General features: G+C 45.2%; 2 protein-coding genes across 2 annotated transcripts in view; one reads left to right on the top strand and one right to left on the bottom strand.

Moving 5' to 3' along the window:
• Positions 1-1,817: 1,817 nt before the first annotated feature.
• On the bottom strand, positions 1,818-18,148 carry Vgat (vesicular GABA transporter). Its single transcript, XM_077690423.1, has 4 exons — positions 17,678-18,148; positions 16,709-17,154; positions 11,279-11,446; positions 1,818-9,499 (listed from the first exon to the last, which is right to left on the bottom strand). Exons 2-4 carry the CDS (start codon positions 16,841-16,843, stop codon positions 8,300-8,302), a joined length of 1,503 nt encoding a protein of 500 aa, XP_077546549.1. The 5' UTR covers positions 16,844-17,154; positions 17,678-18,148; the 3' UTR covers positions 1,818-8,299.
• LOC144160031 (uncharacterized) overlaps positions 8,964-21,586 on the top strand; it is a 186,416-nt gene continuing 173,793 nt past the window's right edge. The window contains exons 1-3 of the mRNA XM_077691651.1: positions 8,964-9,038; positions 9,122-9,477; positions 11,254-11,399. Of these exons, the coding sequence (XP_077547777.1) occupies positions 8,964-9,038; positions 9,122-9,477; positions 11,254-11,399 (577 nt within the window). The remainder of the gene's footprint in view (positions 9,039-9,121; positions 9,478-11,253; positions 11,400-21,586) is intronic.

Raw genomic sequence — 21,586 nt, 5'->3', positions numbered from 1 at the left:
GAACGTGTTTGTTTGTAACAGCGGGAGTTCATGCCCCTGTTCCTTGGCGAGTGACGGGTTGACAGGATCATATTGAATTGCCTACTTAATTTGTAGTGTTCTGTGATGCTCTGGTACGTTGCTAGGGGTGACCCGCTCGCTGCCAGCCGTGTTGCTGTGCGAGTGGGAAGGGTCTCAAACCAGACGGATCTTTCGTTGAGGGAGACGCTGGGAGAGGACTACTGAGCAGGTCTTGATATTCTTCCACGTAGGGGGCTTCAGCATGCTGCTAGCATTTGTCCTAAATACTGACAATTTGTTGAGCTAACTCTTTCGTCATGAACCAACATCGTATTTCTATATGTAGATTCGTATGTATATTTTTTTTAAGTCTAGCGATGTACATTTTACTGTTCCCAAATGCTAACATAACGAGGCAACCTCTAGAAGTCTCAAGGACCTTTGTGTAATTAGTCTACAAATTTACCGCTCATAAAGTAGCGTTGGATACGGTGTTTCGTTTGGCCCAGTCCTATGCACAAGAAAAAAAAAGATGAACAGTTGATCAATAAAGTTATGTGAAGGGTTCGGGAAAATCGTGGAATGTTCCGATATGGTGTACATATCCTTTAGTTTACAAGTGCACAGATGAGACCAATACAAAGGAATAAAATAAGCGAGCACAGCTGCGCACCACCGCGACAGCGCCAATGCGGACAGAATCTTCATGTGCAATTCAGGAGATTTGGCGATGGTGTGAGAATCGAAGGGAAATGGCTGAATACTTCAGTGCCGCTGTTATGGCCGGAAAATAAAACATTTTCAGTGGACAGGTCGGCTAATCAGAATGATCCTGGCATAGGTGCTCCGAACCGGCAGGCGTTTGATGATGATGCAGAGTCTTAGTGAAGGCACATACCCAGGTGGGGGATCGGCCTATCATCCGTGGTTGGAAAAATATCTCGTTAATAAAGCTGGGGCTATGCAGACTTCTTCCGATAATAAAGTAAAATAAGGTGATAACTGCATTAAAAAACGAATGTTTTTGTAATGTGGCCTGTTATCCAGAAGTAAAAGTATTTTGTGTTTTAAGGATAGCCTTCAGAGTCTTTCAGGATAGTCTTTCAGATAGTCTTTTAGTCTAAGGATAGTTTTTCAGAGAGCCGTGGAAATGTTACTGAATTGAAACCATAATGAAATAACTAGAAATAGTTTATGCCTACTCAACGAGCAATTTGACAATTTGGGTAAGCAACCATCGCCGCCAGGTTTCACTTATCATGCATGGAACCACCCATCAGCGATGCATTATACCGAAGAGGACTTCAGTCAAGGTCAGGTAAATGAATCCTGAAATGTTTTGTAGGTTGTAGGTAGTATTCATCATCACCGCCACCATCATCATCATCGTAAGTTTTTACGACCAGTGCAGAAAGAAGTTATATCCCAATATGGAAGGTTTAAGCGGAATACCCAACCAGTGTGACCAAATCCTGTTCCGGTGACCAAGCGCTGTTCGTTTCTCAAGGAGCCTTCCTCGCATACAGATGGTTGCACCTGGCTCTCTGGTGTGCGTTGACGTCATCCATTATCGAACCAGCAGCATTTCAGACGTAGGGATGTATATGCCAGATTTGAAGTTCTTCAGTGAGAGAATAACGGCTACCACCATCAATGCACAAAGTATGCGACCGCTAGAGGGGACCTCCATACAGAACGGTCGTAAAAGGTCGATTTCCCTTTGCCCCGCCGTCACCTCTATTCCACCCAGACCTACTTTCCACAAGAATGTGCGACTGGGTCAAATCCTGCGACGAAATCACACGCAGACGCCACTTAGTGAACTTTTATTGCTCGCAGACATGATTGACACTGCCTATAGCACGTTGGGACAGAATACAAATCATAGAAGCAAACATAACGGCTGACGATATGTAACGTAGCTGTCGCGACAAATTCTGTACACTGACTCGGGCCGTACCCACGCACACGCACAAGCATACATGTCCACGCACAAACACCAAAAAACAAGCAGTGGCGGAGCCGCTGTTGCGTTTTCCCTTGTATTTTTAGTGAATGCTTTCACACTCGTTTTTTTATTTGTTTCATAGAAATTGATTCACAAGGCAGCATGCACGATTGTACAGAAGCTTAATGTATCTGACGTAAGTTTGGAAATTTCGCGCCAGTAAACTAGAAACGCTCGGCGGGACTTATAAGCGTTAGGTGTTGTAGTGTGTTTTTTTTTTCGTCACGCAGCGCTACTTTTATCAAAGTAAATGTTTGGTAGCCTGTGCTTGCCTCCTTCGGAGCGTGACTGATTTCTACAAAACACAGCCTGCCTAAATGTAGCGTCATTTACTCCAAAGGCTGGTGAACTTCACCGTGCCTCCTTGGTCAAACAATTTTCGCTCCATGTTACTGTCTGAACAAAAAAATCACAAACAAAAAATTAAAAACTGCGATGGCAGTTGTCGTAACATGACGTTACACAGCGAAACAGATTTTCAAACTATACAATACCTGCCCGAAATTATTTGCCCTCTGGAAGTCCAAAACGAATTTGCTGTGTCGTTGCATCGTATAGCTCCATCCGTTGTTCTCTAGGTTCGGTTGTACCTTGTTACAACTGCTGTAACTGCGATAACATTATGTTTTGGAGCGTAGTCATGCCGTTGTAAGTCATGACAGTGTCCGGGTCATTCTTACTTACACCCGACAGGTAGCAGATGCGAAAGCGCTTCAGGAGCAATGTCATGTGGAACATGACGGCCTCGGCTCTCTGGAGCTAACACCTCAACATAAGCTGTCGTCGAAGCCGAGTGCTTTTTCTCCCCGGAAGGAGGACAGATCCACCGCACTACCTTTCCGCCACCCTTAGCTTTATGCAAAAAGGCTACATTTTGCATGTTTTGTTTTTTTTTTTTTTGCGGCAACGCACAACAATGATGAAACCTTACCATCCTTTCATTGGTGAGATAACCAAAGCTACACATTGTGGCACCGACCGTTCGGTGCCTAGTAACACGCAGGCGCTTAGGTAAGCCACAACACATAGCGGTAACGATTGAGGGCGAGCGATATGGTTTAGACACACGTGTAGTTCCTGTAGTGATAAAAAGTGTGATTGCCTCAGGGCCCAAGCCAAGACAGGCGGTGGTGCCTACAATTAACCAGTAAAGTGGTGAAAAGGAAAGAGGACAGCTTTAAAACAGGCATACTCAGTGTTTACACGCACACTGCATCTCGATCCCGCGCTTGCACCAAAGTAAATAGCATGCCTTGTCCTCATATCGGCCATCTCGCTCACAAACCGCGCACAAGTGCTGGGGTATTCATTGTCTTACACGTGACGCTTCGCCGGCACTTTCGACTGAACAACACAGACGCTGTACACGTTCAGATAAGAAGAACGACGGTGCCTCGGTCATTAAGATGAAGTTTTGTTCTAGGATATGGTTAGGTGGTAACTGAGAAGTCAATTCATCATGAAGTGTTCGGTCAGTTATTAGTTCCTCGTTGTTGCTGCGTTCTTACGGTGAGCAAAGTTCGTGTCTTACGTTTATTTGTATGGTTGTTGCTGAAAGAGGCCATGAAGAAAAATACGTTTGGTTTCGTGAAAAGACCGGTTTGTCCCGGTAACATTAATGCCACTTTTATCGGGAACTTCAAAAATAATCAAGATAATGAAGAAAACAGATAAAGCAGTGGAGGCCCCCCAGTCACTTTCTAACGATTTTTTTGGCATCCCAGAATCTTTTTTGGGCTATTTACTGCATGCCAACCCGAGCCACCACCAAGACACACGACAGGGCGACTGTAGTGGAACCTCTAGTAGTTCTGGTTGATCGTATCATTCGAATGATAATGAGCAGCTAACACACCGTTAACTATGCTTTTAGTGTTTGCCCATATTGCGTCACTGTAGCGCGAAGCAAAAGTTTTTCACCATTTCTTGCGTTTTTCTTTGCCTGAAGAAACGTCTTTCGTGAATGGAATGTAGCTGAGTGAGTTACCAAAGGCTAGCCCTTTCAAAGTAAACAATATCGTATTTTGTCTTCATAGCTCCTTCATGTATGTTGCTTGTTCGTACAGGGTTTTGTAGGTACTACAGGAAACAGCAGCGGAAGAATATAGGTCGCCGCTTTTAAAGTGTAGTCGTCTGTGTATTAGGGTAGTCCCACATCTTTCGTTACTACACACCTGATTTTTACACGAAGAAACCAAGGTTGTCGGCAACTGTAACTGTGAGCAAGACCATGTATCGTTTATCGAAACAGATTCATGACTTGGAGATATGGTACAAAAATTACTAATATGTTTTGTTCTTGTTACTAAGAACAAATAAAACTAAACCACACGACGCAGGTAATTACATAAAATTTTGGTTACCGCTGTTGTACTACCCTTGGATTTATATAAGCCTCGTAATGTGAAAATCCAAACTGCGATACATGCGAAACGATTTTGATAAGGTCCCTTAAAATGTAAACGTAATTGAGCTTTTAATGGCTGAAAGGTATTCAGTACTAGGCTAATTATGCTAATAATACCAAAGTCGAAAGAAATTCATATCAGTAAATACTGCTGTTATCACAGTACATTGATATTTTCGGTTGTCAAGCGTAAACATCAGGTGATGCCACCTGATAAATAAGCAACACAAAAAAAGAACAACTCACGCTGTATCTGAAGTAAAGTGACATAAATGTTTGTAAGTCGATAGAGAACACGTGTGCGCACAATATATACTCTACTTGCTTCTTACACACTCTTGAAACACACATAGATTGTTATATCACATATAAGTAAGTCAGTATTCTTTCTTCAGTTGAAGTTCAGGTATACATACTGTTACTCCTAGTTGACGAGAAAAAAAGAACACCACCACATTTTTCACGCTCTAAACAGTCTCTTTCGCGATATGTAACATTCATTGGGTTCCAGAGGATTATTAACAAACAGCTTCTATCTAAACATCTCGTTCGGCATAAGTGGGAGTACACGATAGCATAGACTTTTGAACTGGTGCTTTAAATGCAACAGATACACGAATAGACTACAAATGATTGTAGTTGCATTGCTTGCTGCAAAGATTCAGGCTTACACAAACAGTGGGCAGGAACTTTAAGCGACGCGAATCCGCAAACGATGTAAAGCGTTATGCAGCCGCTTCAAAACGATGGGGAGTTTCTAAAGCTTCTAGGTCATAAGATGCATACTCTTTCAGTCTGTCTCAAAAATTATTTTAACGTTTTTGCCTCCACTTATAAACAATGAAGCTAACAACCTGAACTATGGCAGCACCACTTAAGAATGTTTAACAATAACCTGTACACTGGTGTAAACTCTACCGTATAGTTATACAAGTATGTAGATAACAGTAAGCGTGCACATAAGTTGTCGCGTGATCTTTGCTTCTTGCGGGTTTCTTATCGTGCGTGTTGTTGTCTTTACATAAAGCTGTACACATAACGCCGATGTTTATATGAATTCTGGCAAAGGCGCTGTATTTCAGTGGAAGACTCGTTTGTAAACAACGTAAGTGGCTCATCTGGAAGCCCAATGTCTGGTCGCAACCTTGAAGCATGTTTCGCCTGTCGAAGCAAGTTGCTTGATGCTTGGCTACAAGGACAACAATTCATGTACATTTTTTATAGCTCTGCTTAGCGTAATCTCATTTTTAAAAGCTTACAAAATAACCATTACAAATTAGGCAGCTAAAACTGCTTCCTGTTAAATACAAAACAAAGTGACTGAACTAAGTCCGCACTGAAATGTCGGATTCTTTTTAAGTTGGACATGAACGTTTGCCGCCCACAAAACACGTCAACGACAGTTTAAACAATTCACAGACATGTTTAATAATAGTTTACGCGCTTGTAACTTTATACACTATGTGATGCAGCAGCCCAACTCTGCTTTAAACAGCTGTTTTTGAGAAAATTTCCAGGCAATCAAGAATCACTGCATGCTTTGTAAGTGCTTCAGATAAAATTCGCATCTTGCGACTTGAGAAGCAGCGCCGTGAGCTGTATGACTGCTTCACTTCACACTAGTGCAAGATTTAGCTCGTAAAACTGTGCCGCTCTTCAGGGTTCTTCTGTCAGTGTATATGTAAGTATACCATCCATGGATATTCTACATTTCTAATTCCAGACACGGTGGCCTATAACGGGCAATAGATTGCTGGTGATATAATGTTATTCTTCATGAAAAGAAATTCTTGTTCTGTAAATACCTTCAAAGGTTATGCACTTTACTGGAAGACGGTTCTGATTCCTCGGTCGTTTATTGGAAGACAGGCGTATATCACCCAAGTGTTCAGTTCAAGATGATGGATGCCGGGTTTAGACGACGATGGCATGTCAATGCAAATGGCTAAAAACGGCACAACCTGAAACATTCGTTCATGTTCAAATGTTCCGCGCAATGTCAGTTGTGTGAAACATTTGCAGAGTGTACGACTTTAGTATTACGTTCTCACCTCACTTCACTGGGTTTGTCTTGACATCGAAGAGCCGCAAACTGTCCCGCTCACGTAGTGGAAGACTTCGTTACATAAATTGGAAGCACATCGAGGTACAGTGATGTAAATGCACTGTTCCTTGGAAGACGGTTTCGCTGTAAACGTTTGCAAGCGAACTGTGGACAAGGGAAATGTCACCGTAGAAGCGTCTTTAGTGGAAGACATGGGAGGTCAACATCCTGACATGTTGTGTAAGTATGTCGTTTTTTTTTTCCCGGTGTTCTTCGCTTTCGTAGTCGTTCTGTAATTCCGAGTCGTGGCTCGAGTTAATGTTTATTTTGTTTTGCGTAAATGACCACGCCCAAAGGATACCGGAGGGAGCTGTAAAAAGTGTTCACTTTATAAGGTTATAGCTTATGGTGGGCGACTTTACGTCCTGATACGTCTGGGCCGACTAATGCGCATTTCTCTTTTGCGAGAAAATTTCTTTAAAAATTTTTTCGCTTTCATCACCTCTTTAAAGATTTTTTAAAGGTAAGCTGTTTGTCGTACAGCATTTACTAAGTTTGTAGAAGGTACAGTTTTATAAAATTCGCCTGAAACAAACAAAGCATCGGCAATAACCCTAAAAAGGTGCATGAGAAAAATGCGGGGAGTAAAGTAGCGCAAAATCACAATTGCCATCCAGACAAGTTTCGTTTCGGGAAGCGGCTGTGAGACCACACAGACCCTTTTTCTTCTTTCAAATTTTAGAAACGAAGTATAACGTTCCAGACTTCCCAAACCTAGGGAAACAAAGCGTTACGTAGATTAAATTACACAGCGCAGTACTAAAAAATGTGTTAGGAAAGTTTGTTTCTGTATCCCTTCTGTTTCTGTATGCCACTTAGAGTCGAGAACGTTGAAGGACCTTTTACATACACGATGTTATCGCTACACATAAACTCTAATTTCGTTATTCTTCGGCTGAAGACCTTGCTGCCTGCCCATTTCCCCGACGGCAAGCTGGATTGGTGGTGATCATAGTAACAAAAAAAGGCGGGATTGGGATAAATAAGCTGGCGCTTTCGCGCAAAAAAAAAAAAACTTTCGGTTTATCCTTGCCTAGTCGCTGCTTCTTACTGTGGAAGACACATCGGGGTATTCCACAAACGCGTAAACCAGATCAGGAGTCTTTAGTACAACTGGGAACAATGCTAAGAACGTTATCTTTACATGTCCTACAGTTGGTGGTTAGTAGTGCAAGACTACCAATTAACTTTAGCCTCGTGGCTTCCCGCGTTTAGAAGCATTCCATAGGAAGCGGCCAAATTGAACGAGCTGCTCAAAAGCCGGGTCAGTAGCATTTGAAGCTGTAACTGAACCCAACCTCCCTCTAACAAAACAAGCATTTTGGTTTGACGACTTTCAAACCATTGGCTTGTTGCCACGAAACCTAATGTCTCTCAGTCTGTTATCTAATATTTTGTTCGTTAAAGCAGTCTCAGAGTGGTTGCACCCAGAAAACAACAGCGATGTAAGCGGGCCATGGGATAATAGCAACTAGTATGACTCAGTGAGATGTTTACAACAGCCGCACCAAGGGCAGTTGCAAAGACTGAGCCACTTTCATTCGAGGCGTATGGTTAGCTTACCGGCTAATGCCAGCGGTCAGCCAGGTTGCCATGGAAACTGCCACGCTCTCTTTATGTGCCACCGCATCAAGCACCCCCAAAATATGAAACCGTTTTTGTTACGACAAACACAGACACATCAACTCATACTCCCAAAGAACACGCAAAAGACAGCAAGAGAAGGAAGGGCGAGATAGCCCGTATCGGCACGCGCACGAGATTAATAACGAGGCACATTCTAAGATTCTATGACCGGCACGTGAGGCAGCGGAAGGTGGTAAGCTTCCACTAGGCCCGCGAACGATGTGTAGATGCCGACGAGACCGGAGAAGCCCCCGAAGCACATTATGAACACCTCCCAGCTAATAGAATACCACTCCATGGTGTCCCACTTGAGTTTCATGTGGAAGTAGCAGGGCCATATGAAGGACAGCATGGTGCCCGTGAAGCTGCCGATCAGGCCCATCAGCAGGGCGAAGTAGGGGATCGATATGGCCAGGAGCATAGTGAATAGGACGAGACCTACCCGTAGGGCCACGCCCCAGACTCGGAGCTCGCCGTCGATGGCGTAGCAGGACGGGAAGAGGGTCTTGGGCCTCTCCCGGAAGTAGGCGTGCTCGATGAGGGCCGAGGCGGCAAAGTAGGGCAGAGGGTAGGAGAACAGCGCCTTGGCGACCAGGATGAGGTTGACGACGACCTTGAAGCCCTTGGTCGGCAGGTTGTTGGTGATGACCTCTTGGGTCTCCTCGGCGAACGTGAGGAAGCAGAGCCAGGCGAACATGGCCTTGAAGACGGCCGCCGCGATGTGGCTCCAGTTGAGCATGCAGTGGAACTTGGACTTGTCCTTGAGGTTGCCCTCGAGCGTGGGCAGAAAGATCTGCGACGTGTAGCTGAACACCACGATGCCCATCGTGACCGGGAACTTGTTGATGTTGATCCGGAACTGCACCTTGGCCCAGGCCCAGTCGGGCGCCCTCGTTAGGCAGTAGCCCAGGATGATGACGTTGATGAAGAGGTGAGTGACGGTGCACCAGAAGCTCAGCATCGATACCGACCGCAGGTTCTTCAAGAAGGCGCACGGAAGAAGGATCATGGTGGTCAGCATGATCCAGGAGCGCTGGTCTACGGCGCCTTCGGGAAACGAGCCGATCATGAGGTCACCGCAGAGGACCACGTACAGGATGCAGGTCATCAGGAGCTCGATGATCTGGGCAATGTTGACGGCCTTGCCGCCCCATCTCGGGCCGAGCACAGTCTGGGCCACTGCGACATAGCTGTCCCGGACTCGAACGAGCTCGCCACGCTCGTTCGGCTCGTAGAGGCAGTCGACGAGTATTTTGCCGGTGTGGCAGCACATGTAGGCCACGAAAACAAGGGCGAAGATTCCCCAGTAGCCGCCGTGAAGCACCGAGTATGGTAGGCTCACGATGAACATGCCCTGGGGCCAGAAGGCAAAATAAGCAATATTAGGTACCACTTCGAATGAAGCTAACAGGGGTTTCACTACATGGTGCGATTTACGAGGCACATGATTAGGGCAGAAAAAAAGCTGCAGGTAACCCAGAAGCAGATGGTCAGTTGGCTAATTTAGTACAGAAGGAAAGCATTTTCACGTTAACCAATTAAAATTGTTGATGCCAGTCTCCGACGAATAAGTGCTTCCTATTTTTTCCTGCCGTGTTTCTGTCCACTAGCAACGCATGCCACGCAGAAGGCTGGGCCCATTACTTTCGAAGCTGGAGCTGAAATTCGTCACGCACATTTGACCTTTGAGAAACAATACTGCCGGTGCTTTTCCAGCGCAGTCACCAAATTTGGCCACTTATTATTTTTTGCAAATTCCGAAAATGGGTCACTGTCTTACTGGTGCAAAAATATATTGATCGGAACCTGTTTTGATACGTCGTTGACGTAAATTTAAAGTTCAGGCTTAGAAGTGGAGCTGTCAGACACTTCCAAGCCCCTATGCCAAAGGTGGCACCGGCGCGTCAAACGTTCGCTTTCGACCAAGATAAATTGTGTTAGACATTCTTCTTTTTTGCTTGCATATTTCTTCGAGCCTGCATGAGGAGGAGTGTTCCCGTCGTAAGAATCACGTCTAAAGGTCGGCAGAGACATTGTTTGGAGCAATATGTTTTTGTACACGCAGTAGCCTTATATGCAACGCAGAGGAGCCTTAAAAATAAATGTGACAATTGTGCGGGAGTATACGCAAACTTCCCCACAAGATAGCCTTATAGCAGCTATTATTCAAGCATGGACGTGATTTAATTCCGGGCGGACCCATTCGGACCCATTCGCTTGACTGATAAGCCGACGTTTTGATTACCTTTGACCGCACCATTGCATTCGTATTCTCGCACACAAACGCTTCAATAAGAATATTGATACAATGGTCTTATAATGAAAAAAGACTTCCGCAAACGGAATTCCGATATACCCATAAGGGAGGCTGCAGGCCAGTTCACCGGCCAGTGTTTTTTTAATACGTCGACTACTATGTTCAGGCACAAAGTGCCTGCTCTGTCTTCAGCTACACATCAGCTACACATCCTGGACTTCAGCTACACATCCTGGACGCATTTTTAGAAAAGAAAGTTGGGTTCGCCCTTGCCCCGGCAAACAGTATAAACCCGGAACATGTTACGATTACGGTTTTTTATCGATAAGAACTAGTGGTGGTGTTCGCAAAGCGTTGGCGTTATATATTTCAAAAATTGTTTCCTTGGCTATTACTCTCCTTCGACCTTAAAGTTGCGGACCCATACGCTGACCAAGAACTTTGTTCCAAAAAAAAACAAATATACCGAAAGATCTAAAAAGCAGCAAACCCCAGTCAACCGGTGCCGAGAAGGCGTAAAGATTAGATAGGAAGCCAGCTTTTGCGCCACGCAGTCGGACCAGTATGCGTGGCAGCGATGACGCGAGTGGGCAAATTAAAAAAAATCCCACCGACAAAAAGGGTCAATGGCTCGGCTATAACCGGGCAGTTTAAGATGAACTACCGTGAACTACCATATGTTGTCAATGTTTTTTGGCATGGTTTTCTTATCGATTGTGCTGGAAACACACTCAAAGTGAAAACATGCCCTGGCAAGTGCAAGCCAGAAAATGTGGATTCCACCCCTCCCTTTGAAACGAAATTCGTCCCATGGTCTCATTTAGACTGTGGTTAACAGCCATCCCATGAAGGCTTAGTGACGGGGGCGGGGTGTACCTGAATGGCGTTGGTGACGTTCCATCCGGCCTGCCACTCCGAGATCTTCTCACCTTCCCGGCCCCCGAACTCGTCCACGTGTTCGACGCTCCTCTGAGGTCCGAGGCCGTTGACGCCCTCGGTAAGCGTAGTTTCGGCGTAGCCGCCTTCACCGGTCTCATCCAGGGTCTGCGCTCGACGTGAGGTTTAGCAAGGGTCGGCACTTGCTTTTACACTTTCAAACACACTTTCAAATACACTTTCAAACACACTTTCACACGGAACGCCGACTCGGAGCCCCTTTTTCTTACACAAACGAACTTCGAATTTCGAATGGGCATGTCCCTGTCTCCTGGTTTTCTACAAGGACTGAAGTAATGACAAGCTACGTGAAGTTAAATTGGAACTTATGTTCATTTTTGCGAAGTTCTAGACCACAGTTGACAGAGTGCCGTTACTTTATCCTGCTAATGTTCTCCAGTCACATACGATGGCAGACGATCACCTCGATGTGAAGGCCTCTTCGATTTGTCATTTTAAACTGTCCAGAACAGCTTCAGAGCAGCATCGTATTTTCTTTGCCTATAGAATTCCTATTGCAAGAGCGCTCAAAACTAACCTGGACAGGCAAATAAACTGCGTTTGCTGTTCACTATGTGGTTATGGTGATAAACTAAAGACAATATGTCATACGGTACGCCTTAATCGCTTTAAAATGCGAAAAATATCCCAAACGTGAAAATGTGCCTTCTGTGCAAATGTGGGTAACGACCGGGGGCAGATCAATCACCTGATATGATAGCAAGGTATCGGCATTGCCATTTTTGGTTACCACCCGCGTGGATATGGGTAATGGGTTTATAACAGCAGCAATGACATGCATATCTGGTGTTGCTGCATCCATTTCTCGCGAAATCTCCAAGCCGGGATGCATTCTTCCTACATAGCTTAGCCTTTAAAACAGACAAGTCTTGAAACGAAAACTTATCTTACAACTTATGAGTGGAGACTCGTGGCAGAGCAGTTACGATTCCCGTCTTATAATCAAAGAGGCCCGGCTTACATCTCCCACGATTTTTAAACTATCGGTGCTTTCGCGCGCTTGCGCTGTGATGCCAACGGTGGGAACACGACCACGCACACAATGCGACTGACAAAGGCTGAAAAAAATACGTCCTAAGTATGTTGACTGCAGTCACTGTAAAAATCGGCTCATCTGGACTTCTAACTGCAGCTCATGCCTCTTTGCCACAAAGGAAGTGCGTAATCTCTGCCCTATTTAGGAATTTGAGGATAAAGCAAGAAATTCTACCAATGGTTGGGGCCTGTGCAGGTGCATGTGTGCACGCACACTGTGAACCGGCAGTAATGTGTGTGCTCTTATGATTATTATTGTAATTATGCCTTCTGTGCACGATACTTGATGGTGGTGACGATTATTTTCAACAACTCCATGCCTCCTAGCTAAAGCTGTTAGCACTATCTGTGACATTGCGGGTGTTCAGGCAGGGCTTGCCAAGGAGTTACGTATAATGAGCTAATGTGAGATACCTTTTACCACATGTCAGCATACATTATGAAATGACACGTGCAATCAGGCCTGAAGCCTCAATGGAGGCTTCAGAATTAGAAACCAATAAGCTACTCAAGAAGTCTAATCTTAAATGTTCACATCAGCTTAAGCTCGACACATTCTGTGCGCCGAATTATGTTAATCGTGTGAGTGGAAAATGCTGAGACAAACGCAAAACAGGTCAGTTACACAGGTTGCCAGTATCTCGCCTGATCTATGACGAATCCGCCTCCATTGATATGTGCTGTTATTTCCCGAGAACGCCGAAGTTATCACCATCAAGAGATGTTCAAGTTTGAGCTCCCTTGCCGAAGCTATACAGGCGCCACATATGGCGTGCCATAGCAGAGGGAAACTGATTCAGGCGTAATTTGAGCCACCTGAGGGTCTTTAGCGCACATGAAAATCTCGTAGACGCAGGTGCTTCTTTAAGGAGCCATGAAGACAAAATACAAGTTGGGTTTATTAAAAAGACGGCTTAGTCCCGATAACAATGATACCAATATCATCGCAATCTTCGAACAAATAACGGAGATATGAAAGAAAACGTGTGAAGCAGTCGCGACCCCCTATCCAATTTTTCGCAACTTTTCTATGACGTCACGGAACCTTGTTTGTGCGATTGGCGGCCGCCTAACTGACCTGTCGCGACGACACGTGACTGGACGTCTGTAATGGGGCCTCTAGTTCCATTTGACCGCATCACTTGAATGCTAACGTGCAGTTAACGCATTGGCCCGTGTGACGTCATTCTTGCTCATAACACGTCACCGTGGCGCAGAATTTGAAAGTTTTTAAGTACTTCTTGCTTTTTTTTTTCGTTAAAAAAACATATTTTGTGGCTGTAATGGAGCTGAGTGAGATACTGAATCCTAGTTCTTTCAAATTAAACGAAGTTGTATTTTCTCTTCATGGCTCCTTTAAAGGAAACCTTTCTATGCCTCTCTTGCGCCGTAGATCGTAACACCAAAACGCACTACAGGAAAGCCAACTTTACCCATTGGGTTTCCACAAAGGGCGCATGGTGGTGATGGTTATGATGATGATCAAAAGACAAGCGCGTCAAGAAAAAAAAAAACGCTTTCCGAGGTCGGACTCGAACCTGGGTCCCTCGCGTCATGACGCCGACGTCTATCCCATTGCGCCATTCCGTTTTTTTTTTTTTTTTTTTTGCTGCATGGAAAACTACACTTATTACAGACTACGAAAGTTATCAGTCATCCAAAAAAATGCACATCACTGCAGCTAAAATAAGCCGTCCGTCAAAACTCCGGAAAGTAGACGCGCGCGTCCAACAGATGCGGCCATTCTGGTGGGTCACTTTGCGCCGCATGAATGCTCCGCACCAACGCATCCTTCTCCCCGAAAAATGGACTTCGTTGGGGTTTCCGCGTTCCCGTCAGTCATGCGGCACTTCCACAAGCTATGCAATTCCATCACAACAAATGTATCATACGGCACTCCAGTAGCATCACGAAAAGGCAAGAGCCTGATTGTATGAGGGGCAATGTCTATGTCCTTTTTAACAGTTCGTTGCAAAACATCCCAGAAATACACCGCACCCTGGCACAAGACAAAACAATGATCAATGGTTTCAGGTTGATTATACGAGCGGCAATTGCCAGACCAAGGAATAGACATCCCTTTTTCATCGCGCAACCATGTTTTAACTGGGAGTGTTGATGCATGAAAAAATTTTTTGCATCTGGCGGAAGACACATGCGTATTAACATAAGGACAGTGTTTTGAAGATTGTGCTATTCCGGTACGGTCGAAGCAGTTGGATTTTGGACTTTTACTCAGGTTTCACGGGAGAAAGCTTCGCGTTTTAACCATCTTTCTTTTAAGAAAAGGGCTCTGATTTTTTGTATCTTGCCTTCATAAAAACACAATATGTGTAACCGGGGAAGCGTATACTTCCAAACGCTTCGCTGCACAGAGCAACCACGTGACATGTCTGTTCGCGCAACGCCGAACGGTAATTAAATGTCGTGATTGGCTGCGCCCCAAACCTAAAGCATCCGAAAACATACCAAATCACTATTATTAACAACAACAACAACAACACGTAGATTTGTGTTTAGGCAAAAAAAATTTAGAAAAGAAAGGGAAGCAATGAAAAAAAAACTAAAAGATAGCCCTGCTGGGGCTCAAACCCAAGCAGTCAGCGCGAGTACTCAGTATTCTACATCGAGGCCACAGAGCCCGAATGGTTGGCTCCTTTTAGCGGGAGGTCAAAAGAATAGCGCGTGCAGTGACGTCATGCATGTCACGTGGGTGCTCTGTGCAGCGAAGCGTTTGGAAACACGCAACCGGCGGAGATAAACAATGCCCTGGCATTAGTTGTACACATCCCTTGTAAATTCACCCGGGTTGTATACATGACAGTGCCAGCCTCAGATGTGCGAGTGCGAGTGCTGCTTAAAGACGAGGTGTGCCCTCAAGGTGAACACTTTTAACAGCAAACTCGTTGAGCAAATCGTTTGTGCACGGTGTCCGCAGTTAAATATACAAATAAAATGACGAGCACCCGTGCACGCGTGCCTCGAGCGCCCGTTCGTCAAGCTAAGTATACCCACTTAGGGAGATTAGCCAACATTGACCAAAAAAGTAAAGAATCCCCGCACCAGGCCTGACACGTGGATTTGCAGCGGAGCTGTCAGTAAAACGATGTGCAAACGACTGAAACCTCAAAGGCCAAGACGGCAGAGTCAAACTCCAGCAACTGCCAGGACATCAGAATCGATTTGGCAGAGTCAGTCAGTTGTCTTACCCACTCGGCCACGACCGTGAGTTAGTACCCGAGAGTCAAACGGCTTACTCACTCGGCTATGTCTATGGGGAGAGGAATTACGCCACCTGCTTGAGACAGAACACGTGATAAGGTACACGTTGCACCTGCAGGCGCCTAGTTTAAGTGTGCACGTTTCGTTCGTCCTTTCTGCTTCTTCGGTTTGAATCTTCTTCGCCTTGAAAGCAACGGAGATGGAGTCAAGGTCGTTGCGGAAGCGAAGAAGAAGCAAATCAGCTTCAATCGTGGACTTCAACGGTTGTGATTGTCGTGAGGGTTGCGTACAGCTCCGCTACCATCGCGTCTTACGCGTTAGTGTGAGCTTTCTGCATTTTTTTTTTCTTTGACGCTTTAGTTCGGACTTTCGGGGGGAATAAAATCCAAACGAGTGCTTGTCATGTTTGTGCACCACCGTACGTGGTTCTGTACCTGCTGCATTGCTACAGTCACAACTTTATTTATCGTTGCAACATACGACTTGGCGATCTGGCTACGACAAGCTTTCGATCGACGTTTTCACGAAAATGGGTCTGCACATCACATTTGAGGATATAAGGCAGCTCCCGGAAGACCGTTGGGAATCGAGGGTTGTGCCGATAGCCTTTTGGGGGGCCATTGCTAAAATAGTGGCAGCGAAAACGGTTTTTAAGGTGTTTAAGGGATGCCATCATGAGGCAGCTGTTGTATTGGCAGTAAGTCTCTGTTAGCCATCTTTTATTTTTAATAACTTATCAACTAGATTCGCACAGTTTTTCGTCACACTCGCAAATTCCAGATTCATTCTTTTTGAGGCTTGTCTTGGGCTGAGTCATGAAAATTGCATTTTGGCACCTGCATATAAGTTCATCCTTGTATACTAAAACCATTTCGCTATTTCAGTGGCTGTATCCGTAAGAACTTTTAAAAATATGTTAGGTGCCAATACAAAAAAATCATTTATCGTGGGTTTTCACGACCGGTTAGGAAAAAAAACAAGTGTCGGAGCGTTTACTGATGATAAAGGTACACTTTGTTACATAAAGGTACATTTGATAAAGGTACATAGATTAGATATGGGAAATAATAGAAATGAATTGGGATTGCTCACCTGAAAGTTTGCGAGTTCAGTGTCAGTTTTGGCAAAGTTCATTGCTTCGCCTGAGTCGTCGCCGCATCCTCCTGGCATATAAGACTTGGCCTTCTGGATGAAGCCAGTCACTTTGTAAAGTATTTGATCTGCCATGTCCTTTTCAGGCGCCTTCTGTACAAAACACGCACAGAGATTGACACCAAGAGAATCTTGAGTGTGCCAGATGAAAGCGATCTGTAGGTCCGAGACTCTTGAGGAAGACTATCTTGCTTTTCCGTGTCCGCGTTTCGGCGTAGTCCAAACTTGCAGCTTGTTGTATCGTTGCCACGAAGGACTTAGCGACGTCACTACAACAAGCTTTTGACCGAAATTGCCCCGAAACGGGTCTACACTCCACAGTTCACCCTATAAGGCAGCTTCTGGAAGACAGTTCAGGTTTCGAGACGTTTCGATGTCCACAGCATCTGAAAATAAACATTTTTGTTCAAAATATTTGCTCTATGATTAGGTTTCGTCCGAAGCCGATGGACAGATTTCCTTTCACGACTGCTCTGCGCATTCCAGTACCAAAGGAGGTTCGACCACAAGACATAGCCCTTAATGTTACGTAATTCCAAAATCAAGGTTTTTGTGCAGTCTTTTCTCTTCTGTTCCAGCATGGCCACTTCCGCACCCGTAATCACTGAATTTGCTTTCAGATACACGAAGAATCATTTAATGTACACTGTGCATAAGTGGGGACGCAGGCATCCTCAACTTGCCAGGAAAGCAGCTCCGTAACTAAACAGTAAGAGTACCCCAGGTTCCGGCAACACATTAAGCCTTGACAGCAAACCACATACTTTAATCACTTCTAGCGTAAGGTAGAGGAGAAAAACAAGTGAGAATCGAACACTCGTAAGCCGGGCACTGAGAAAGTGTGTTCGCCACCTCTAGGCCGAAGGCGCATGCCTTATCGAAGTATGAACCGGATGCCGACAGACTTACGTTCATTTTTCGGGGAGGACAAGACCACATCGGCTCTTCACCACACATCGGCGCTCCAACAACGGTGACCCAAGATTGGCCAGCTTGTTGCTCGCAGCTCGAGCAAGAAAAGCACAAAGTGCTTGTATAATGGAAGCCCAAGGAATGAGATCACAGACAGGTGCCTTGTCGTCGTTCGCAGTACGGAGCAGGGGTTCGTCCCTGTGGCGTGAGAGGCCGAGGGATCCCTCTCCCTTCTCCGACCAGCGTCGTTGGCGATCCGGGAACGAAGACTCACTCGCGACAGATTTCTCGCTCGCTCATTTGCACTAACCTCCGTTGCCGCAATGACCGATGATCCCGAATCCCCAAACAGGGAAACGAATTCTTTTTCGCTTCTTCCAAGAGCCCGGTCGGCCCGTTTTCCCGGCCAACTTCCCCTTTCCTTCTCTCCACTTTCGACACTCTCCGCCTCCGCTTTCCCCAATGAGGTGTTTCCCTCGGCGGGCGCGCGCGAAGCCGGCGTTCGGGGAGCGACCGCTTGGCGCCGGCTGCGCATGCTCCGTCCCGGCGAAGTTTGCGACCCGCGGTTCGCGGAGTTGCGCTGCGCGGAGTTTTCGCGGAGCGTGGCAAAGAACTCCGGAGGCGCGTGGGGAGCGAAGGTTGGGGGAAGAGGAAGGCGAGGAGGCTGCGAACTCCCGGCGAAGCGAAGCGCGCTGCGCCTCGCCTTGTGTATACCTCGCGCTGCGCCGGCTTCGCTGGGCACCGCGTCCAAGTGCTTTGGCCGCCTGTGGCGCGACGCGTTGGTGTTTGACACAACCCGCAGAGAGACTGTAGCGAAAAATTAGTTTTGGTTTCGGTTTCGTCTGTCCGTCACACGTATGCAGTTGATGAATTGAACTGAAGCCAAATGTCCGCCGTAGCGGTTTTTTTTCTTGTTACTTAAAATTACGAACAAATGAGAATAAAAACACAACTTTAGAACAAACAGGATAGGAAAGAAAGAGCTGACAAAACGGGCGACTGACTCGCATTGCATGCTGTCCTTTTTTATTCTAGATACCGTGTCAAGACAGTATCACAGTTGCCATCTTATCTCGTCTTATACCAGTGATTAAAGGCATTATTTGGGCTAATTTAGCTGATCGCACTGACCAACCTGTACGCACACTGAAATTGCTAGTTTTGGTTCAATGGTAGTTGGCCACTTCTTCCCTAGATTGACCGCCGATTTGGCTGGCTTCTTTCTGACAACTGTAACAGTTTGAGAACTAGTTTTTGTATCGGCGAAACTAGCACGCAGTAGGCTGTATTTTCTTTAGCCTTCAGATCCGAGACACTTAGAAAAGTGTGTATACATTACTCAGTTGACGAAGTAATGTTTAGTGTTAAATGAAAGGCGGGAGCTTAACCCATTTCTGTTGTTATCTAAGGCGTGTAAAATAGTTTACGATTTTATTATACGACCTTTCCGAAGCAAGACATTCTGATTGCTTGCGAAAGTATGTATTTTCGTTCCCATGTATTTCCAAAATGATGAACTCAAAATTGTTGGTGTTTCGAAGAAATCTTTCTTTCTCTAATAAGAATTTTTTGCTCTTTTGACAGGAAGTAATAAACACTGACGAGTCCTTTGTTTGCACATGACTGCATAAGCCTATATACTGCACCCTCGTGTCGCTCTTGACGATTGCTCGTCGTTTGCGGGGTGACATCTCGATTTAGGTGAACCGCAGTGACCATGTAGATGTAAGATATGCTTTCTTGTCTTGTCATGAAGCTTAAGAAACCTTGAGTGATGAGAGCAGCACTTGTACCTCAGAATGCCTCTCACTCACTCACTCACTCACTCACTCACTCACTCACTCACTCACTCACTCACTCACTCACTCACTCACTCACTCACTCACTCACTCACTCACTCACTCACTCACTCACTCACTCACTCACTCACTCACTCACTCACTCACTCACTCACTCACTCACTCACTCACTCACTCACTCACTTATACGTATACGAGACATTCATTGACGCCTCGTATACGCTTTGTTATGATGGGTTAGTTGATTGATTGAGGTTTAACGTGCCGACGCTACACAGGCGATGAGGCGCGCCGTAGTGGAGGGCTCCGGATTAATTCTGGCCACCTGGGAATCTTTAACATTCTCCGAAATCTCGAACACACGGGCGCTTTCGCTTTTCGTCTCCATCAGAAAGGCGGCCGCCGCGGCCAAGAATCGAACCCGTGTCCTTGGGTATTATGATAGGGTTCGAGCAAGTTATGTTATATAGATTCTGTGAATGTACTTCTCGTAATTCAGCCCTAATACAATCGTAACATACTTACTTCCTTGAGTATTATGATGGGGATCGAGCAGGTTCTGTTTGGGGTTGTTCGTTTTCGGGTTTTATATATTTTAAAAATCGGGGGGGGGGGGGGGGGTAAAAATTGGGTGCTGCTAATTTTCAAAGTGATAATCGGGGAGAAATCAGATTTTTTCTAAAACGATTCCGAAATTCGGCTTTTTTTTTCGGGTTAAATATACAGATATACTAAGTAATACTCAGTTTATTTTATCAGAAGGTATCACGAGCTTCTTAACGCGTTAAAATTAGTGTTTGTTTCAAGCTGTCTCAAGCTATCAGGGTTTTCGATAAAATCCTCTCCGAAATTTGACGTTTGTTTGGAAATGGATCAGTAATAATGACAGTAAAGATGATTGGTAGCTTCCAAGAATAAAGCTCTTCATCGATTTTTTTTTACACATACTTGTTTACATACGTTATCGTCCGCATGCGCAACAAGTCGGTCTCCATTCAAGACCTGTTCGATCGTGTAACGTATCTCTGCCGAGAGAAAGTTCTCTTCACTTTACAGCTTCCATTAGCCAGGCACAACAATGTCAGTGCCGTATTTGCCTGCCTGGGGTAGTGAGCGGCTGTTTCGAAGATTTGAGGACAAGTCCTTTATTTACTGAATATTCAATGCTTCGAGCTGACCAAATCTATTACATGAAGGTTCTGCACACCATTTATAAGCAAAAGACCCACAATCAAGTTAACAATAAATCTTCTGGCTACCACCCGCAGCGGTGGCTCAGTGGCTAAGGCGTTGCGCTGCTGAGCACGAGGTCGTGGGTTCGATTCCCGGCCGCGGCGGTCGCTTTTCTGATGGAGGCGAAAAGCAAAAACGCCCGTGTGTACGAGATTTCGGCGCACGATAAAGATCCCCAGGTGGTCAAAATTAATCCGGAGCCCTCCACTACGGCGAGCCTCATCGCCTGCGTTGCGTCGGCGCGTTAAACCCTAAAATCAATCAAATCAAATCTTCTGGCTACCATCTCAGGCATACAATACGGCACACTCAATAAGTAAGAACGAACTATGGTGAGCAATCTTTCCTGTACCAGTCAACTTAAATGTAATATAAATTAGGAGAAAAATTAAACTTCGACGCCTATGAACTTACGTTTAAAAAACAGGTCAAAGAAGTGTTACTTAAGCAAAACGCTCGCAATACTGATGTATAATTAAGGGTTCGAAGTATATGTCCACATGTTCCCCTAAAGGTAGAAATTAAAAACAATTACAAGCAAAAATATAATAATACGTAATTGTGACATAGTAGTGTAACTGATGAGAGTTCATGCGTACGAATTACTGCGTTTATGTCTACATTGTGATCCCTTTGTGAATTTGAGACCTATGCTTTGTATAATACATCAGCAATGTAGTAATGACTTTGCTTTGTGCTATTTCTCTATTACGATTGTACTATCATGCTTAAATTTGTGAACAGACGTGTTGTTATGTACGCTGTAAATCGGGTGGCTGAGGCCTCTGTCAGGCCACGTTAGCCTTTAGTCTCAGCCTCCCTTTGGTTTTTGCCAAGAAATAAAAAAAAAATATTGGTTGCGAGCGGCGGACCA

The sequence above is a fragment of the Haemaphysalis longicornis genome, unplaced genomic scaffold (genome assembly GCF_048455015.1).
Source record: "Haemaphysalis longicornis isolate Haplotype H1 unplaced genomic scaffold, Haemaphysalis longicornis Haplotype H1 scaffold_10, whole genome shotgun sequence".
NCBI lineage: Eukaryota > Metazoa > Arthropoda > Arachnida > Ixodida > Ixodidae > Haemaphysalis > Haemaphysalis longicornis.
This window is presented reverse-complemented; position numbering and strand designations above follow the sequence as displayed.